Raw genomic sequence first — 16,902 nt, 5'->3', positions numbered from 1 at the left:
TCCCACTTTGTTCATTCCACCATTTCATTCATTTCTCATAATCAACGTCCCCTTTAGCCTAACAGGCATAACCGTGGGACGTAAAACTGAAAGATTTCATTTCATTTCTTTCAAATAGTTTTATTGTTGAAGCATTCAGTTCCGGTTCCAGAGCACTTCTTTCTTGCGACGAAGGTTTATTATTTTTTTCCGAAAATGCAAGCTTTCTTTAGTGTACATCGAAACTTCCACTAGTACGAAGTTTGAATTCAGCACCCGAAATAGTAAGCGTTACGTACTCTTCGAAACTCCGAGCATTAAGATTCTTAAATTTGACACGAATTTTTACGCTATTGCTGCTGTTGATTCTACAGAAAGCTTATTTGAAAACTAGCAACAAATAACTAAACTAAACTGTTTAGTGTTACCATCAGAGATAATTTTAAAAAATACTAATAGTGTTATTAATACACTACATATTTACTAGTAGTACCAGCACCTATGGCCCTAAACCTATCAGATTTATGAGGGATAATGTCCTTCGGCGTCGCCGAGTGGGCGAGCACACTATTCACGGAAAGTATTTTCTAAAATATAAAATTGCATATTTTACTTCAAAAAGGCTATAAGCACAATCCATACATTAATTTGTTCTATAATTATCTCAATCTAAGGTACAGTTTTTTTTAATGCATTCAGAACTTAATAAAGGTGTTACGTTGAATGTTGTATATCTTAATGTGAAAACACCTAATTCGCCCAAGCGAAGTCCAAAATCTGATAAGAATCACTTCCAATGTGATCACCTTAATCGGACCAATAATATACTAACGAAAAGCTCAAAAACCCAGGTGGGTGTTTCCGGGCAGGGCCCACTTGGGCAAACCCTGAATACAATACAATACAATATATATATACGCAAATCGCAAAAGATTAATTGTAATTTTTCGGCAAATCTAGTCTGATGGCCCCCTTGAATTTTATATATGGCAGTTGAAATATTTACATGTCGCCTGCCGCAAATCATTTAAGACACAATAAGAAAATGAGCGAAAGAATTATAATTTTTCTACAATTATTTCGAGTGGCACGCCAATAGTAAACCTGCACGCAGAATTAGGCAATACTCGATCAGACTGTTTTACCAAATTTTGACGCATTTCTTGCATCTTTCGGTTCCTTTTTGCAGAACATGCACTAAACGAAAAGAAATCCTTAAGTTTAACGTCCCACGATTATGCTGGTTAGGCTAAAGGAGACGGTGGTAATGAGAAATGAGTGAAAGGATGGAATGAAGAAAGTGGGAGGAAACAGGAGAACCCGAAGAAAACCCACCAGAAAGTCCACACAGCACGAGCTGGGATCGAACCAGGGACCCCAAGCACCGGAGGTGAACACTCTACTACTGAGCAACCGCGGCCCCCTATGCACTAAATGAGAAGCACCAAAAGAAAAAGCGAAACAACTTCTGCTAGGTGACCAGTAAAAAAGCACGAATGCTATCTGAGTCAGCGAAGAAGCACAGCAGGGGCCCCGAGCGACAGCGTAGCGAACAGGCACGTCAGCGAAAAGGGAGGGGGTACGCATAAACGAGGATGGTGGAAAAACATTTACAATATTTGTAATTATTCTTATCTTCAAAAACACTTAATTTCGACCCTTAAAAAAATACCTTTCACAGCTAAGGCACGAGTGTTACACCGCCTTTTTTCTTACCTTTACAACACAAAATAGTGTAGAATAAATCTTTTTTCTTCTAGAATAAATCTTTTCCACACTTAGCGCAGTTGATTTTACGCGCTTCACCATACCATGACTCTGCACAAACTTTATAATCCTTCTCTCTTTATTACACAATTCTTTTAAAAAAAAAAGGAAATGTTCACATTACGGCCATCGCAGATGTCCACAACTGACGTATTAACCGCATATTCCCGCCGCTCACTTCTACCCTATTTGCATTCAAAATCCATTTCAATAAGCTGTACAATGACAGAAATAACTAACGTTCACATTCTCACTCCTTCACGAAAAATATTTCACATTACACTTTAAGTATAAAATTTGTTCTCGGTGTAAACGTCTGCTCGAGTGAACCGCAGAATTATTTTAACCCAGTGGTGTATTTAAGGGGGGGCTTCCGAGCTTAAGCCCCTTGAAATTGTACTTACTATATTAAAATAAATGAATTATCTTGCAGAACAAAGTTAGCCTAGCCCCTCTCCCCTGAAAAAAATCGTAAATACGTCATTAAAATGGTAATAAACGCGAAATTAACCCGTCATCAAAACAGAAATTTACGCGCCTGCTCCCTTCGGAAGCACCCCCTCGGGCCACCCGCCTTCACCCTCCCTGACTGTTAGATGGCATTCGTGATTTTTAGTAGTCCCCTAACACAGATTGGTTTGTATTTTTTGTACTGTACTTCTTATCCACAGGAATCAGTATAAATACGCAAATCGTAATTTTATCTATGCCAAGTGAAAAATTTATACGTCGCCTGGCGGAAATCATTAAATAGACAACAAGAAGGAAAGTAGCGAAAGAATTATATTTTACTAAGTATTTCGAGCAGTATAAAAACAATTAATTAAAATAGCATGAGCAATGCCGCCCGGAACATTACTTCTGAAAGAAACACTGATTTCGAGTGGCACGCCAGAAGTAAAACTAGACGCAGAATTATTATAACCTGTCATAAAAATGGTAATGTACGCCTCTTTGGGCAAGGCAGTGATATTATGTCAGTACATAGTATTGCCGAGCGAGCGTCAACGAGTGAAGGCGGATTAGAGCCCCGCAGGGCACGTTGTTTTGTCTTTTCCTCTTGGGAACTGTAACTGCAGTAACCGGTTCAGATGAATTGGTTATTGTCACTGCCTTGCCTAAAGTAAAAACTTGCCCGCATCTTTTCCCTTTGGAAGCATCCCCTCGCATCAGGGCCGCCCACAGGGGGGATGTATGGCGCAAGCTGCGCCATTGAGAAAAATTTTGGGGGGGAATTTTATTCTACTTTCGAACTAGCAATTTTACTGTCGGAATAGCATTAAAACACGATTTTGAGAAGCTAATTTTCAAAAATTTTCCGGGGTGAACCCCCGTACCCCCTGCTTCGATACTTGATGAATGAAGTACCGCGCAAGTAGCCGTATGAAAGAAAAGGTTGGTTCGTTTTAAGAGAGAAGGGCCGCCCACAGGAGGGATGAATGGCGCAAGTTGTGCCATCAAGAAAAAAATTGGGGGGAATAAAAAAATTGGTGAAGAATTTTACTCTAATGTCGAATAAGTAATTTTGCTGTCGTCAGAATAACATTGGAACACGATGCGATTTTTTTTTAATCTCGAGAATGAATCCCCCTATCCCCTGCTTAGACTCTATGAATGAAGTACCGCGCAAGTTGCTCTATGAAAGGATGGGCTGGTCGGTTTATGGCTTTGTGTAGGTAATTTACCCATTTTCTGCTGGGGGCATTTATTTATTTCTTATTTATACCATGTACGACACTTCATAAGTAATGCTGTTCAATTGCTACATGATGTATAATAAATGAATTAATGATAATATTTTCTATAGTTTTCTGTTTGTGCGATTACATTTTCCACTTAATTAAAAAGAAGTGAAATCACAAAAATGAGCTCCAAGTTCTGGTGAACAACAGTTACAAACACTCAAGGAATCACTTTCAAATTTAGATTTGAAACTTGCCTATGTTGTCTGTTGAAAATTATAAAGTACTTTGACATAATTGTGAGCTAGTGGTAACCATACAGACAACAGCCAAGTTTCAAATCTAAATTTGAAATGAGCCAGTGAGTGTTTGTAACTGTTGTCCACCAGAACTTGGCGCCTATTTTTTGATTTCAATTTTTTTAAAGGCCACTCGTACTTGGCTCTTTTACAGGAATGTTTTTTGTTGGATATTACTTCTTTTTTGTAGGCTAATTTCGAGGATAACATTTTCTTTTGGTATCAAACTCAATAACTTGTAACTTGCGTCTTACTTTTCATGTACAAGGGAATTATATCAATATTTTGTAGAGAAAAAATAATACTATTAGTTGTAAAAAAAAAAAAAGACCTGTGCCATACACAGTGTGTAGAAGTTTTTATACCCTTCAATATCCTTATAGAACATATTTAGTATTGTACACTACCAAGACTACTAATAAAAGTAATGCCATTTTTATAATTACTACTGCCCCTACTACTACTACAAGCATTCTATAATACTACTACAGGAAATAAAGACAACAACAAAAATAACGATCGCTAGTACTATAAAAACTACTGCTACACTGGGCAATTGTTTTTAGAGGACTTGAATTTTGAGGAGGGAAGAGATTATTAGTTTTGGGGGGGAGTGCGCCATCAGCTTTGGGGGGATGGGCACCCCTGCCTCGCATGCTCTGACTCAGTATTGCTGCGAGAAGGTTCTAGAACACAGGTACCCCATATAGGTTAATAGATGTGTTTTTTTCGGTACCTAAGTAAAATATTTAATTCACATAGTATTGCCGAGCGAGCGTTAGCAACTTAAGGCGGGTTAGAGCCCCGCAGGGCACGTTGATTTCTGTCTTTGTTACAGATAAATGGGAAGAGGAACCTGAGTTCTAGAACCCTGCCTATTGGTGCTTTTCAGTGGCCACGTAGTACAGGCTGATTTGTATTTTTTGCACGGTAGTTTTTACGTCATACATCCGGCCCCGTATATATATATACGCAAATCATAAAAGAATAACTGTAATTTTTCAACAATTACTTCCGACGCTCCCTCTGAATTTCATCTATGCCATGTGACGTATTTCAAACCGCCTAGCGCAAATCATTTAAGAGACAATAAAAAGAAAATTATTAAAAGAATCTATTTTTCAGCAATTATTTCGAATGGTGAGCCAAAAGTAAACCTGCACGTTATTTTATGTATAGAGATAAAAAGTAGAAATCTAGCATCCCACATGCCTTTATAAATTTGTAAACATAAACTTGTACGGCAATAGTATACATAAGAACCCCCTGATCTACGTTTATTCTGTGTTCTATTACCACTTCTACATGAAATACCATAAATTTTCTACGTAGTGCAATAGTAAGAAGTATCCATGTGCACAAGACATGCGATATGCGTTAAATCTCCCCCCCCCCACACACACATATATAGTCATAGATAAAGTACAAAGGCACTACGCATGCAGATATAAACTACAGGTACGTTCTTTTTTATTTTCGTATCAGTCGATAAGTAAATAAAAGTCGCTTTCTTACCCCCTTTATAAGTTCGTACATACTCAATGAATAATCCCTAAAAGTATGAGCGTCCTGCTCCTTCGGGAACTGATGCAGCTTCATGTATACTATATCCACTTGTACTTGTACAAACAATAAAACTAAATTATTTTATGTAATCGTTATACTTACCGACTTTTCTAGTATGTTGTTCTCCGACTTCGAAGTCTTCTTTTAGGCTGTAAGTGTTGTGTTTGGTAGGCCTAGTTAAATTCAGCTGATTATTTCCGTAGGTTCTAATACATCCTCTTCAGTTGAAGGAATTTTACAAGCAATACACATAATCATCGTCTTAAATATTACTTTTTCTATATAAAGATATCTTCTTCAACATGATTGAATATACTGATTTATTTTATTTTATTTTGTTTATCTATGCCTAAATACAGCTCAAATTCAACATAGCGCGCAAGGAATGCTGGTACTTTTGATAAACAAATGACGGTTGATGTAGCGATGCTAATTTGCAATCTCAGATGCCTATGGGATGTCACACAGGATAGGCCTATCATAAATTTCAAATTTTTAACAAATATATTTCTTTGATGCTGCTATAATTAGTATAATGATTGGTGATAATGCTACTACGATACTCTCGCGAGAGAATTTATTCAACATTCGATAAAATATTCTGGAAATACGTAATTCTAAAATATTGCATGAAAATATTTCATTTAAGTTACAGGACAATGTAACAAAAACATTTCCATACAAAATTAATAGGCGTTTTAAAAATACTTCTTATATTACGATCGAATTTATTTTTAAAATATTCGAAATATTTTAAAAATTATATTTCATATGTTTTCTTGTAACAATAGAAAAGATTGTAAATTACATTTTGGAAAACATTTTATTCTGTTCATAGGCCTATTCTGTTTTCTTTATCATGTATGTAAAACATTTTTAGTGTTACTTAGAAAACATTTTCTCTCTCAACTAGGGGTAAAAAGTGCGATGTACGGCGTCTCCCCAGTTCCTAAAAAAATTGCAATGGGCAAAGATAGGCAGGAAGAATGGCGTGACGTCATCCGCTACCTACCATTCCCCCACCTTTTCAGATTCACTTTTACCCCTGCTCTCAACATTGAAAACATATTACATTACATTCAACAGAATATTTCTATTACAATTTGTGAAAATTTTCCTTACATTATTTTCCTATTAACGTTCTAAAAATGCACATCCTGTCAGTGGCGTATTTACGATTTTGTTTCGTGAAAGGTATCTTTGCTAACTTTATTGCTGGAAATGTGAAAATTGTGCAGGATATTTCATTTACTTTAATATAGTAAAACAATTTTTGGGTTGATCTTAAGACCGGAAAGCTTATTTAACGCCACTGCTTCCTGTACTTCATTAAATGTTCTTCAAACACATTTTAAAAAATGTTTCCGGCAAATATTTGGGATACTTCTCAGACATAACAAGGAATATGTTTTCTCCAGTAACGGAAGAGTATATTCTGAAAATGTAAAAATGTTTCTATAATATACCTATATCAGAAAATGTTCACTAAAGACACAAAATATCTTCCAAAACAAAATTGAAAACATTTTCTATTCATTTTTAATGTTTTCTTTTACGTTTTAAAGTTTTATATTCAAAATTCGATAAAATATTCTGGAAATAGTACTAAAATATCATACGAAAATATCTAATTTAAGTTGTAGGAGAAGATTACCAAAATACTTTTGTAAAAATTAAGTAAACCTTTTTAAAACATTTCAGAAAAATATTTCTTATATTACAAAATAATTTATTTTTAAAATATTCTAAATGGTTTTTAAAATATATATTTATTACGTTTTCTCGTAAAAAATAGAAAATATTGCAAATAACGTATTAGAAAACATTTTTTAAATATGTGGAATATATTTCATTTCATTGTTTTCCGTATGATATATGGAAAACATTTCTCGTATAATTTCAAAAATATTTCCCTTCTAAACAGTGAAAACATATTAAATTAGATCCAAAACAATATTTGTAATATATTTTGTGAATATTTTCCTGGATTTACTTTCCGGCAAGCATTCTCAAAATGTACTCCCGGTAATTTCTGAAATGCTTTACAAACATTTTTGGGAAAATATTTTCGGGAAATGTTCGGAATACATTGGGGGAACCAGGGTGGAAATCTCCAGAGAAGGAAAACCTTTTGGAAACCAAGGAAAATATTTTCTTTTGATTGAGGAAATATTCCTTGCTGTGAGGGGTAAGTGCTTTTTTTTAAAAAAAAAAAGACTAAATAACGGACAGGACTGGGCAGTATTGTCTATTGTCTCATTTCAGAAAGAGAGGGAGGGGAGTAGTGCTTTGTGTAAGCGCGATAGCTTCTTAAGAAAGGGTTGCAACTTACAATTGTTTACAGCAATGTACCGCATGTCTTACCCGTGTGGCATTAAACAGATCTGTAAAAACCCTTATTATAGCATTGTTGAGTTGATCTTTGTTGCGTTCAGAAGTCTGGGGGGTCGGTGCTTTTTCAGCTAATATGCCCAGAAAACTTATCAACGATTTCCTCTCAGGCTCAGTGTCTTCCTCGTGTTCAAAGAAGCGCGATTTTCAATCTGTTGACGTTAGTGATAATCCTTCTTCAAATTGTAAGAGATTTGATAATCCTGTTGAATCCTTGATTTGACTTAAATTGAGATGACTCTTCTGAGGTGGAAACACTCTTAACAGTGTCAATTTGTGATACCTCCATAGCAGAAGCTGATGTATCTTGCATTCTGGATTTGTGGCTTTTGAGCACTCTCTTTTTACGCTAAACAATTTAATAATCCGAACAGCTCAAGCAAATATTCGGATTAACGCGCGCTTCCTGCTGTAGTTATCGAAGATTGTTACTGGTCCACATTTTGTCCGCACAGTTACCATGAAAATAAACAGATGCGAAACAATGTTACTCCTATTGACCTTCCAGTGTCACCGGTAGATGAGTGAATACGCTCGTTGCCTTGTAAGCACGGAGTTCCGGATTCGATTCCCAGCGGGAACACAAGTGATTTCGATCCCACTCAGGTCCCGTTCTTAGAACGTTATCATCGTTCCATGGAAGGCTATGGCAAGCCATCATGGGTTCACTTTGCTCAGGAACCTTCAGGTCAAAGATCGACCTTTGGGCAGGACACTGCATCATAATAATGACCTTTCACTAATCGGTCCTCGCGTCCGATATTGATGAGGTGTCGTCAGTGACACTACACAGAAAACGATTACTTCTAATGTACTATCTTCTTATGGTATTCAATATATAGTATTATTTTTGGCATTAAGTATCTTCTGAACTAATAACGAAATATGTTTCATCCGTTTATCTTAGGTTGCAGCTTGAGTGGCTATGAAGAGAACGTTTAGGGCAGTTATTCTAAAACTTGCTGAGATAAGTAATAAAAATCGCAGTCGCTCTTCTGAAGCAAGACGTCTACTGAGTGAAGTGAATTTTCAGTTTGTGTTCCAACTCAACTTGTTCACACTTTTTCTTGGAAAGTTGAAAATATTGTCAGATTATCTACAAAATAAGGAAAGCACACTGACTGATGTTGTTTTAGTTACGAAGGGTGTAGTGGATTATTTTACTGAATTCGAAACACAGTCGAGGATTTCGAAAAAAAAATGGAATGAGTCTTTAAGTCTTGCTGAAAATAACGGAATATCTCTAACGGGTCCAACATCTAGAACACGATCACTGCCCCATCATTTATGTTAGTATATAATGACTGAGCAAATATCGGTTGAGGAAGAAGATATCCAATTCCAAGAAGACTACAAACGTAGGATATTTCTTCCTGTACTTGACAGAATACTTGCAGAAATGAATAGGCGTTTTACAGAAAATCAGATATTCTATGAGGAATAAGCAGTCTTCACCCAAAAAGTGAACACTTCCTCTCATTTGAGAAAATTGAACAACTTGCCCGTCATTACGGATGTGATGCCGATAGTGTAGAGGTGAACTGAAACTTCTCCCGAAAGTTTTGAAACGTTATGACGAGGAAAAGCAATGCAAAATTACCTCCGTTTCTTAGTTTACTGAAGTGATGGATCGTTTCAAGATTGCTTTTCATGAAATTCACAAATTAACGAAAGGTAGAGTATTATCTGTTAGTCTGTGTTGTTCGAACATTCTTTTATTTCTATGCATTCATGTGTATTCTTGGAGGGAAAGGAGGTAAAGCTATCTTGAACTTCATCGACTACACAGTACACAGCGTTATTATTATTATTAAAAACTGGAAGTAAAGGAAGTGTGTCTCCCACGCGATTTTCGGTAGGTCGAGCATATAGCCACGAACACCCGCTGCCCATCCTAAGTCCTACATTTCTTCAGTCCCACGCGAATGCTGGAATTGTACCTTCAATAGTGCCAAGACAGATGTTTTCCACATCCTTGTTCCTCCCCTATTTCGGCCTGAGCCTTAGCTAACTAAAGAGTATAAAAATTAAAACTTAATTATTGTCAAAAAAAATGTCTACATTGCCCAGTTTTGATTTTCATTATCCGCCCACCCAGCAACAAGGTCCGCCTCGTTCCGCCCACCCCATCAAGAGTTTCTGGCGCCGTCCCTGATTATGTTTTTAAAATTAGTTTCTTTTGGACCCTTAAATAACCACAACGATGTTCAAGGTACCAAACATATGTTTGTTGCTATTATGCTTTTCATGCTTTTTATGCTTTTGGGTTGCTCTATTCATGTCGCAGTGCAACAAGGTCACACTTGTTCAGAACGACAATGCTCATTTCACGAAAGCGATAAGGTTATAAGGAGGCATAAAACTAAAAAGGAAAAGAATTATTGTCTTCAAATATTAATTTGTAAATACATATAACATTATTTCATTTTACGACTTGATATAAATATTGCACCCAAATCGCTGTAAAAGAGCAAAGTTTTCCTTGAGAAGTTTAATTACCTGTGATATTTTCAAGTGTTGATTTTGACACTAATATTGTTTTTGCTAAAGTGACTCTAACGCATTTTCTACAGGGCGTCCAATATACAACGCAACCCAGAGTTTAGGATAGCACAATTTTTGAACTTGAAACGATACACAAATAATGGTTATACCAAAATGAAGCCTTGTTCATGTATATATTTTTAAACTAGAAAGCAAACATTGAAGTTTACTAAGAACCACACAGTGTTGGCAGATGTAAAGGAAGGTGTAAATCAATGTTTTTGCAAAACACGTAAATTAACTCATAACTCATACGTATGGATGTTCCGTCGTTAATTTTAAATTTCTTTTAGTTGGAGGAACTTGTAAACTTTGGAGCAGAAAAAGGAATTTTCATTTCCACCGACAACTAATCGGAAGAGGCCTCTGTAAGGGGATCCAGGGAAACCGTAGTTTTCAAAAATTAATACTCTGAATTGGCAACATTGATGATGTTTCAGTGCATCAAAAGGACCTGTCTACATGATGAAATTCCTGCAAAGAACGAAAAACAAACTTTGAAATTATCATGATAAAACTTTTACTTACGTGCACTCGGCAACACTGCAATCATCACGAAATGAGTTATCAGCTCTATAAGATGCAGGGAGTGCCCCCTGTTTTGATTCAAACACTGGTTCACACGTTTCACCATGTTGGCAGCAACTTTATGAAGAGTAGAAGTGTTAATGTTGTCAATGGCACTGCGAATGTTCGTTTCCACGTCTTGTGTAGTTCGAGGATTGTTCTTGTTTACTTCTTGCTTTAAGTAGCCCCATTGAAATGAAAAGCAGTGTTGCCGGGTGCATGTAAGTAAAAATTTCATCATGATAATTTCAAAGTTTCTTTCTCGTTGTTTTCAGGAATTGCATAATGTAGACAAATCCTTAACACACCTTTTAATGCACTGAAACATCAGCAGTGTTGCCAATTCAGAGTGTTAATTTATGTAAACTACGATTTCCCCAGTTCCTCCTTATAGAGGCCCCATTCGACTAGTTATCGGTGGAAATGAAAATTCTTTTTTTCTGATCCAAACTGAAAATTAATGACAGAACATCCATACATATGAGTTATGAGTTAACTTACGTGCTTTGCAAAAAAAAAAAAAAAAAAAGATCATTTACACCTTCGGTTACGTCTGGCAACATTGTGTGATTCCTAGTAAACCTCAATCGTTGCTTCCTAGTTTAAAAATATATACATGAACAATGCTTCAATTTGGTATAACCATTATTTGTGTATCGTTTCAGGTTCAAAAGTTGTACTGTCCTAAACTCCGGGTTGCATTGTATATTGGGCACCCTGTATTACGTTCTTAGTGGCATGATGTGGGGTAAATCTAGCACTCACATTGCGTTTGTTGTTCCAGGATATGATCATTAGTTGTGTGCAAGATAAGTAATTTTACTGTTGTGCTAAAGCTTTTGTCATAATTCATAATTAGGATAAAAAATAATAATTCATTGAACAAGCCCGATCCCTGATATCAAGAGCTTTAATTACATGAAAAGTTAAATTTGCAACTGTACCATACCGAATGTAGGTTTGCTGATTTAACGATCTCTTACATTCCATTGAATTTTATTAAGTTTAGTTCATTTATTTGTGCACTGTCTAATATGTCTGCTCTATTCTTTAAAATGTTTATTTTCTGTTTCATTTTGTCCATCCGAGCTCGAAGATACTGTATGGTTAGCATAACAAACAAGTACCGATAAAAGAAAAACAAACTGAAAATTAGTGTTGCTGTTAATAGTAGAAATTAGACATTAGTAAATACACTTAGTTAATACAATCCTTCATAATTGATCCATTCCCAATTACCAAATCATCGTAAAGTAAAGTTTACTGTTAAATATTTCAGTTTATAATTTGTTATATCAAGAGCTTATACTTACTGATTATGATAAACTGGATACAGTGGAGAACACATTGTTGCCAATGCTTCCGGTATAGGTTGTGCTATGAGGTCAATCATTTCGAACACCAACATTGCTACGAGACCTTTGATGAATGCAGCAGATTCATCTGATTCACCTTCCAAACTTTTAACTCCAAATGGAACAAGTCTATGATGGTAAATGAAAATTGATTAATATTTTCATATTAATATATTATCACCAAAGGTGTTTTTACAGAAACGCGATAGGTTTTGATAAGGATTGTTTTGGAGATAGGTAGTTGATAATGATATGAACACATTTCGCAATTCAATTTCATAATTTGGAGGATTTTGAAAACTAAATTGCGAACATGACTTTCCGGTACATAACAATATTATTATAGTATTATATTGCATTGCAAATAAAATCTTAAAATATGTCATATTAAGATCAATCATCAAAGCAAATTTTATTACCTTCAAAAGAGCTAGTACAAAATTGAGATAACATTTTTTTCCTGCTAACAGAGAAGTAAAGAAGGAAAGATGTTGATGTATGAAAATCTACTATTAGGTGAAGGTAGTGTGGTAGGTGAAGGTAGTTTAAAACTAACGCCTTAAATTGTAAGGAAGGCGACCACCTAGAAAGCTTTCGGGCCCAAAGGCCAAAGTGGTACACACGGGTGTGTCACTTTTTTTTATCCGCTACTGTGTGGACAATAATTAAGATATCCGGGTAATTTTTGGCCAAATATGGTTGGACCATAGTTTATCATATTAGTTTCTTTATCTTCTGGGTTTCGAATTTCTTTCTCAAATTTCAGCCCAAAATAAAAAATTCGAGAATCTTCGAAAGTTCTCTTTTCCTTTTTTCTCTGCAGCTTTCTTTGTTGTAGAGAGATTTCCTTAAGACTTGTCAGATAGATACCTTGGATGGACACCTAATTCACGACGTCAATTGGACCAGCGCAGTGTTGCCAACTAGGGAAATTAAAATTTCCCTACATTTGGCCAAAAAAATCGAAATTTTCGAATTTATATATACAAATCCGTTCCTATACATCCGAGCGCAAATTCACTAACGCCGGTTGAACATTGTTCCTTACTGAACAAAAGTGGGTACAGATCGTTACAATGGGGTAACTAGGGGCGCACGAAAAAATCGTATTTATTTTCTAAACCTTGATTTTTTTCTAGTTTTCCCTACTTTTCTGTTTACCGTAATCTATTTTTTGTAATTAAAAGCTTTGTTTCTTAAATATCGCTATGATACTTGTAGGATATATTAGTGAGGTACCAAGCTTAGATTCAGATAGTTTGCATCTGTGTGATGGCAGTGTGTCCAGTCCCAAAAAATAATTCCCGATTTTAGGTGAAAAATTCGGAAAATTTCCTTCTTTTTCTCTCTATTGTTTTTGTCTAGCTGGTTACATTGGAACAAACGTACCACCATATGAAAGCTTCCTCTTTGTCCTACAGAAAGCACCATAAAAAATCAATGTGATAATTAAGGAAGCCCGGGCATATCCGTTGATTTTTGCTTCTAAGGCGTAAGAAGTGTCAAAATTTCATGTGTACGATGACAGAGAATTTTTTCTTTCTCTCTTTGTATGGCAGCCAGCAACTTTAAACTTTCTCTGTATCTTGTCAACAGACAAAATAATTTGATTAGATGACTTGGATCCATGTGACAACAGCGATGGTAGCTACAAGGAATTTTTCGTAAATTTTCACCCCTACATTTCCTTCAATAATTTCCCTCCGGTTGGCAACACTGCAATGAACTTAAACCAAAAAAATAGCCACATCACTCTTCTAAAAGCGAAGGTCTCAGCCATATTAATAGGGTAAATAGTTTTTGAGCAATAAGTCACTAACTGAAAATGTATGAAAACGCCAAAAATGAACTGGGTCCGAAAGGGTTAAAAAAAACTATTTTAAAAGAGTAATTTTCTAACCACATAAAGGATGGGACGAAAACCCGAAGAATCGAAATAGAAGTTGAGAGCAAGTACAAAGAAATATGTAGAAAATCATTCTTGTCGTGAAACACGTAAGTGAGGAATAGAGTATGAAAAATTACCGTTAGCCCTTCACTGGTAACAAATTATACATCGTCAGTTGGTGACATGGGGTTGCTAATAGGAGTTGCTCTATTAATCATCACATAAAACCAAGAGTCTTTAATATATCCATAAATACAAAGGACAGATGTTAATACAAACACAACAGTACATAAAGAGTAGAAAATTTGTACAGAAGTCATTTTAATCACATAAATTAGAAAGAAACAATAAATACTTTCTTTTCAGTTCTTGCTAACATCAAACATAGATAATATAAACGTCTTTGATATGATCCGTACATGTTGGTAAGTACGATCTTAAACTTTTCTGTCTATATATACCGGGTGTCCCACCAGGAAAGTGCCATATTTTGAGAATGATAGTATTGGTCATGACAAGGAAACGATATCGAGATATCGATGAAAACCCACTTTATTTTGTACATATTGCTTCGGAGGTACATATCTCGAGAACTAATGAAGACATTGGAGCCATTCCAAAACGTGTTGCAGATAGGTAACACGTAATAGGTATTAGCGGCCGTTCACATATTACGTAACGCTGTTTTTGATTAATTTTACCCCCTCCCTCTTCTCGTCACACTTTGTAATGCAAGGCTGAAGCCTCCTCCTTTGTTACGTAACGCTTTTTTATTTTTGTTTTTTCACCAATTTTGCTTATTTTGGGGTTATCACAATAAAAGATCTAATTTAATGGCAGAATTTTTCATTACAAAATGCTTGTGTTTTGAATATATTTGTAGTTTCTTTTTGCCAACAAATCAAAGTAATAGAATATTGTAGTACCGTAATAATATTTAAATTACATAAGATTGTGTAATTAACCAGTCTTAATTCTTCGAAATTCCATACTGTCTTTTTCCCAAGGAGATCGCACCCAACCTTTTAGGTCACCGATGATTAGCAAGGAGGCTGTGCTGCAGGAAGATGCAGGTGAAACAAAATATTGGCATTTACCTCCTTTCTCTGAAATCAAGGATTAGTATTGTAAAATTACCGGAAATCTTGAACCTGCTGGTAAAAAACCATTTTTCTGGTTTCCTTCCGGAAAAATTGAAAAAATTCGGAAAATAACAAAAATCTTTGTATTTGGTTAGTTTTTCTTGTAATCGAACCGTTTATTTTCGAACGCGTGAAAAATGTATATTTAGAAATTTCGATAATGTAAATATTTCAAAAAAGAAACATTCGAAAATAAAACTGTTGTAATTATTCTTGAAAATTAATAGTCTGCACTCATCTCCTTTATATGGCTTTTAGTCGTTTACTCCTGGATGTGCATTAATTACATATCTTATACAATTGCATACACATCTACCATCATGAAGCGTTTCTGTTGCAACAAATAGGGCTCTTGAATGAAACTGAGTTCTTAATGTGCTCTTTGATCTGGTGAAATTTTGTACATTTTAACCAAAATACATCTTAAAAGAAAAAGCAATAGGCAAATTTCAATAATACTCATGCACTAAGACATATAATTACTATTATTTAATATTCAAATACAGGCTTTAATATAAACTTTATGTACAAAATTTTGTATGTAGGCAAATATCTGTTTTCTAGTGCGACAAATTATCTATATATATTAAAATCAAAGTGACTATATTTGTAACTTAAAAACTCTTGAACCACCAGACTGATCTCGATAAAAAATTTTCAACATAGATGACGTACGGGCCTGAGATAGTTTTGATCATTTGACTTTGAAGGTGTAAGTTGGAGAAAGGAAGTGCGAATATATATTGAAAATGACGATACGAGTGTCCATCCCATATTTCGGAGTTCCTGAGATGAACAGTGCCATTTCCGATGAAGCTTAAATTCAAATTCAGCACTGGAACTTGGGGGAAGGAGAGGGGAAATACATACATACATACACACACACACAAACACACACACACACACATATATATATATATATATACAGGGTGGGCCATTTTAATTAATCCACGGAAATATCTGAAAAATTATAAAACATAGAAGAAATTTTTGAAGTACACGTTATATATTGCTAAGGGGGAAAACCAATTCCGCCAAAAGTACCCCTCTCCGCCCCCCCTAAATGGGGGTAACGGGGGGTAACTTTGAAATGTCAAATGGGAACATGGGTCGAGTAATACCTCGTTCGAAAGGTCTTGGAAAACTAAGTAACGCTATACCAAAAGATGTTTCATATTGTGCACCAGTTTCAAAATGGCCGCCATGATATGGTTCGGAAACTCCAGTACCCGTAGTATGAAAACCATGGAAGGTAAATGAATGGAACAAAATTGAAATACGTAAATATCATAGGGCATATCGAATGATGTAATCCCTGTGATCCCAGTGGCCTACCTAAAGGGGTCTTGTGGGCTAACTTCAAAATTTCAATGTCCGACCGGACAACGGTTCGGGCATACGCTTGACCTACCCAATGCTGTTTGGAAGGCAGACTTCATGCATAGAGAATTGGTGCACTAAGTTAACGCGGATGGCCACAGTTACATTTTGATTAACTATTAGCATTCATGTCATATTGTGAGCTTGAGGGACGAAACGGTGTGTACGTATATCCCCGAAATGCTTTCTGAATAACCAGCACGCATTGCATAAAAGTTTCTCTTTTTTTAGTCACTACAGCGTCATCCTTACAAACAAATGTTTCAACCACACCATATCTATTTGTAAGGTTAGCCTTAATTTACGAATCAAAGTAGAGTTCTCGTTTGAACTTTCACTTTA

At 35.6% G+C, this 16,902-nt stretch overlaps 1 protein-coding gene across 6 annotated transcripts in view; it reads right to left on the bottom strand.

Moving 5' to 3' along the window:
• Nucleotides 1-16,902, bottom strand: part of LOC145686307 (uncharacterized) — a 1,046,376-nt gene that overhangs the window by 639,196 nt on the left and 390,278 nt on the right. For 5 of the 6 annotated variants that reach the window (XM_081759457.1, XM_081759458.1, XM_081759454.1 and 2 more), the window contains one exon: nt 12,109-12,279. The exons of the other annotated variant lie outside the window; for it this stretch is intronic. In XM_081759457.1, coding sequence (XP_081615583.1) covers nt 12,109-12,279 — 171 coding nt within the window. The remainder of the gene's footprint in view (nt 1-12,108; nt 12,280-16,902) is intronic. 6 annotated transcript variants of the gene reach the window in all.

Source organism: Thermobia domestica, chromosome 5 (assembly GCF_964235325.1).
Source record: "Thermobia domestica chromosome 5, izTheDome1.hap1.1, whole genome shotgun sequence".
Taxonomy (NCBI): domain Eukaryota; kingdom Metazoa; phylum Arthropoda; class Insecta; order Zygentoma; family Lepismatidae; genus Thermobia; species Thermobia domestica.
Note: the sequence above shows the minus strand (reverse complement) of the source record. Positions and strands in the feature narration are given on the sequence as shown.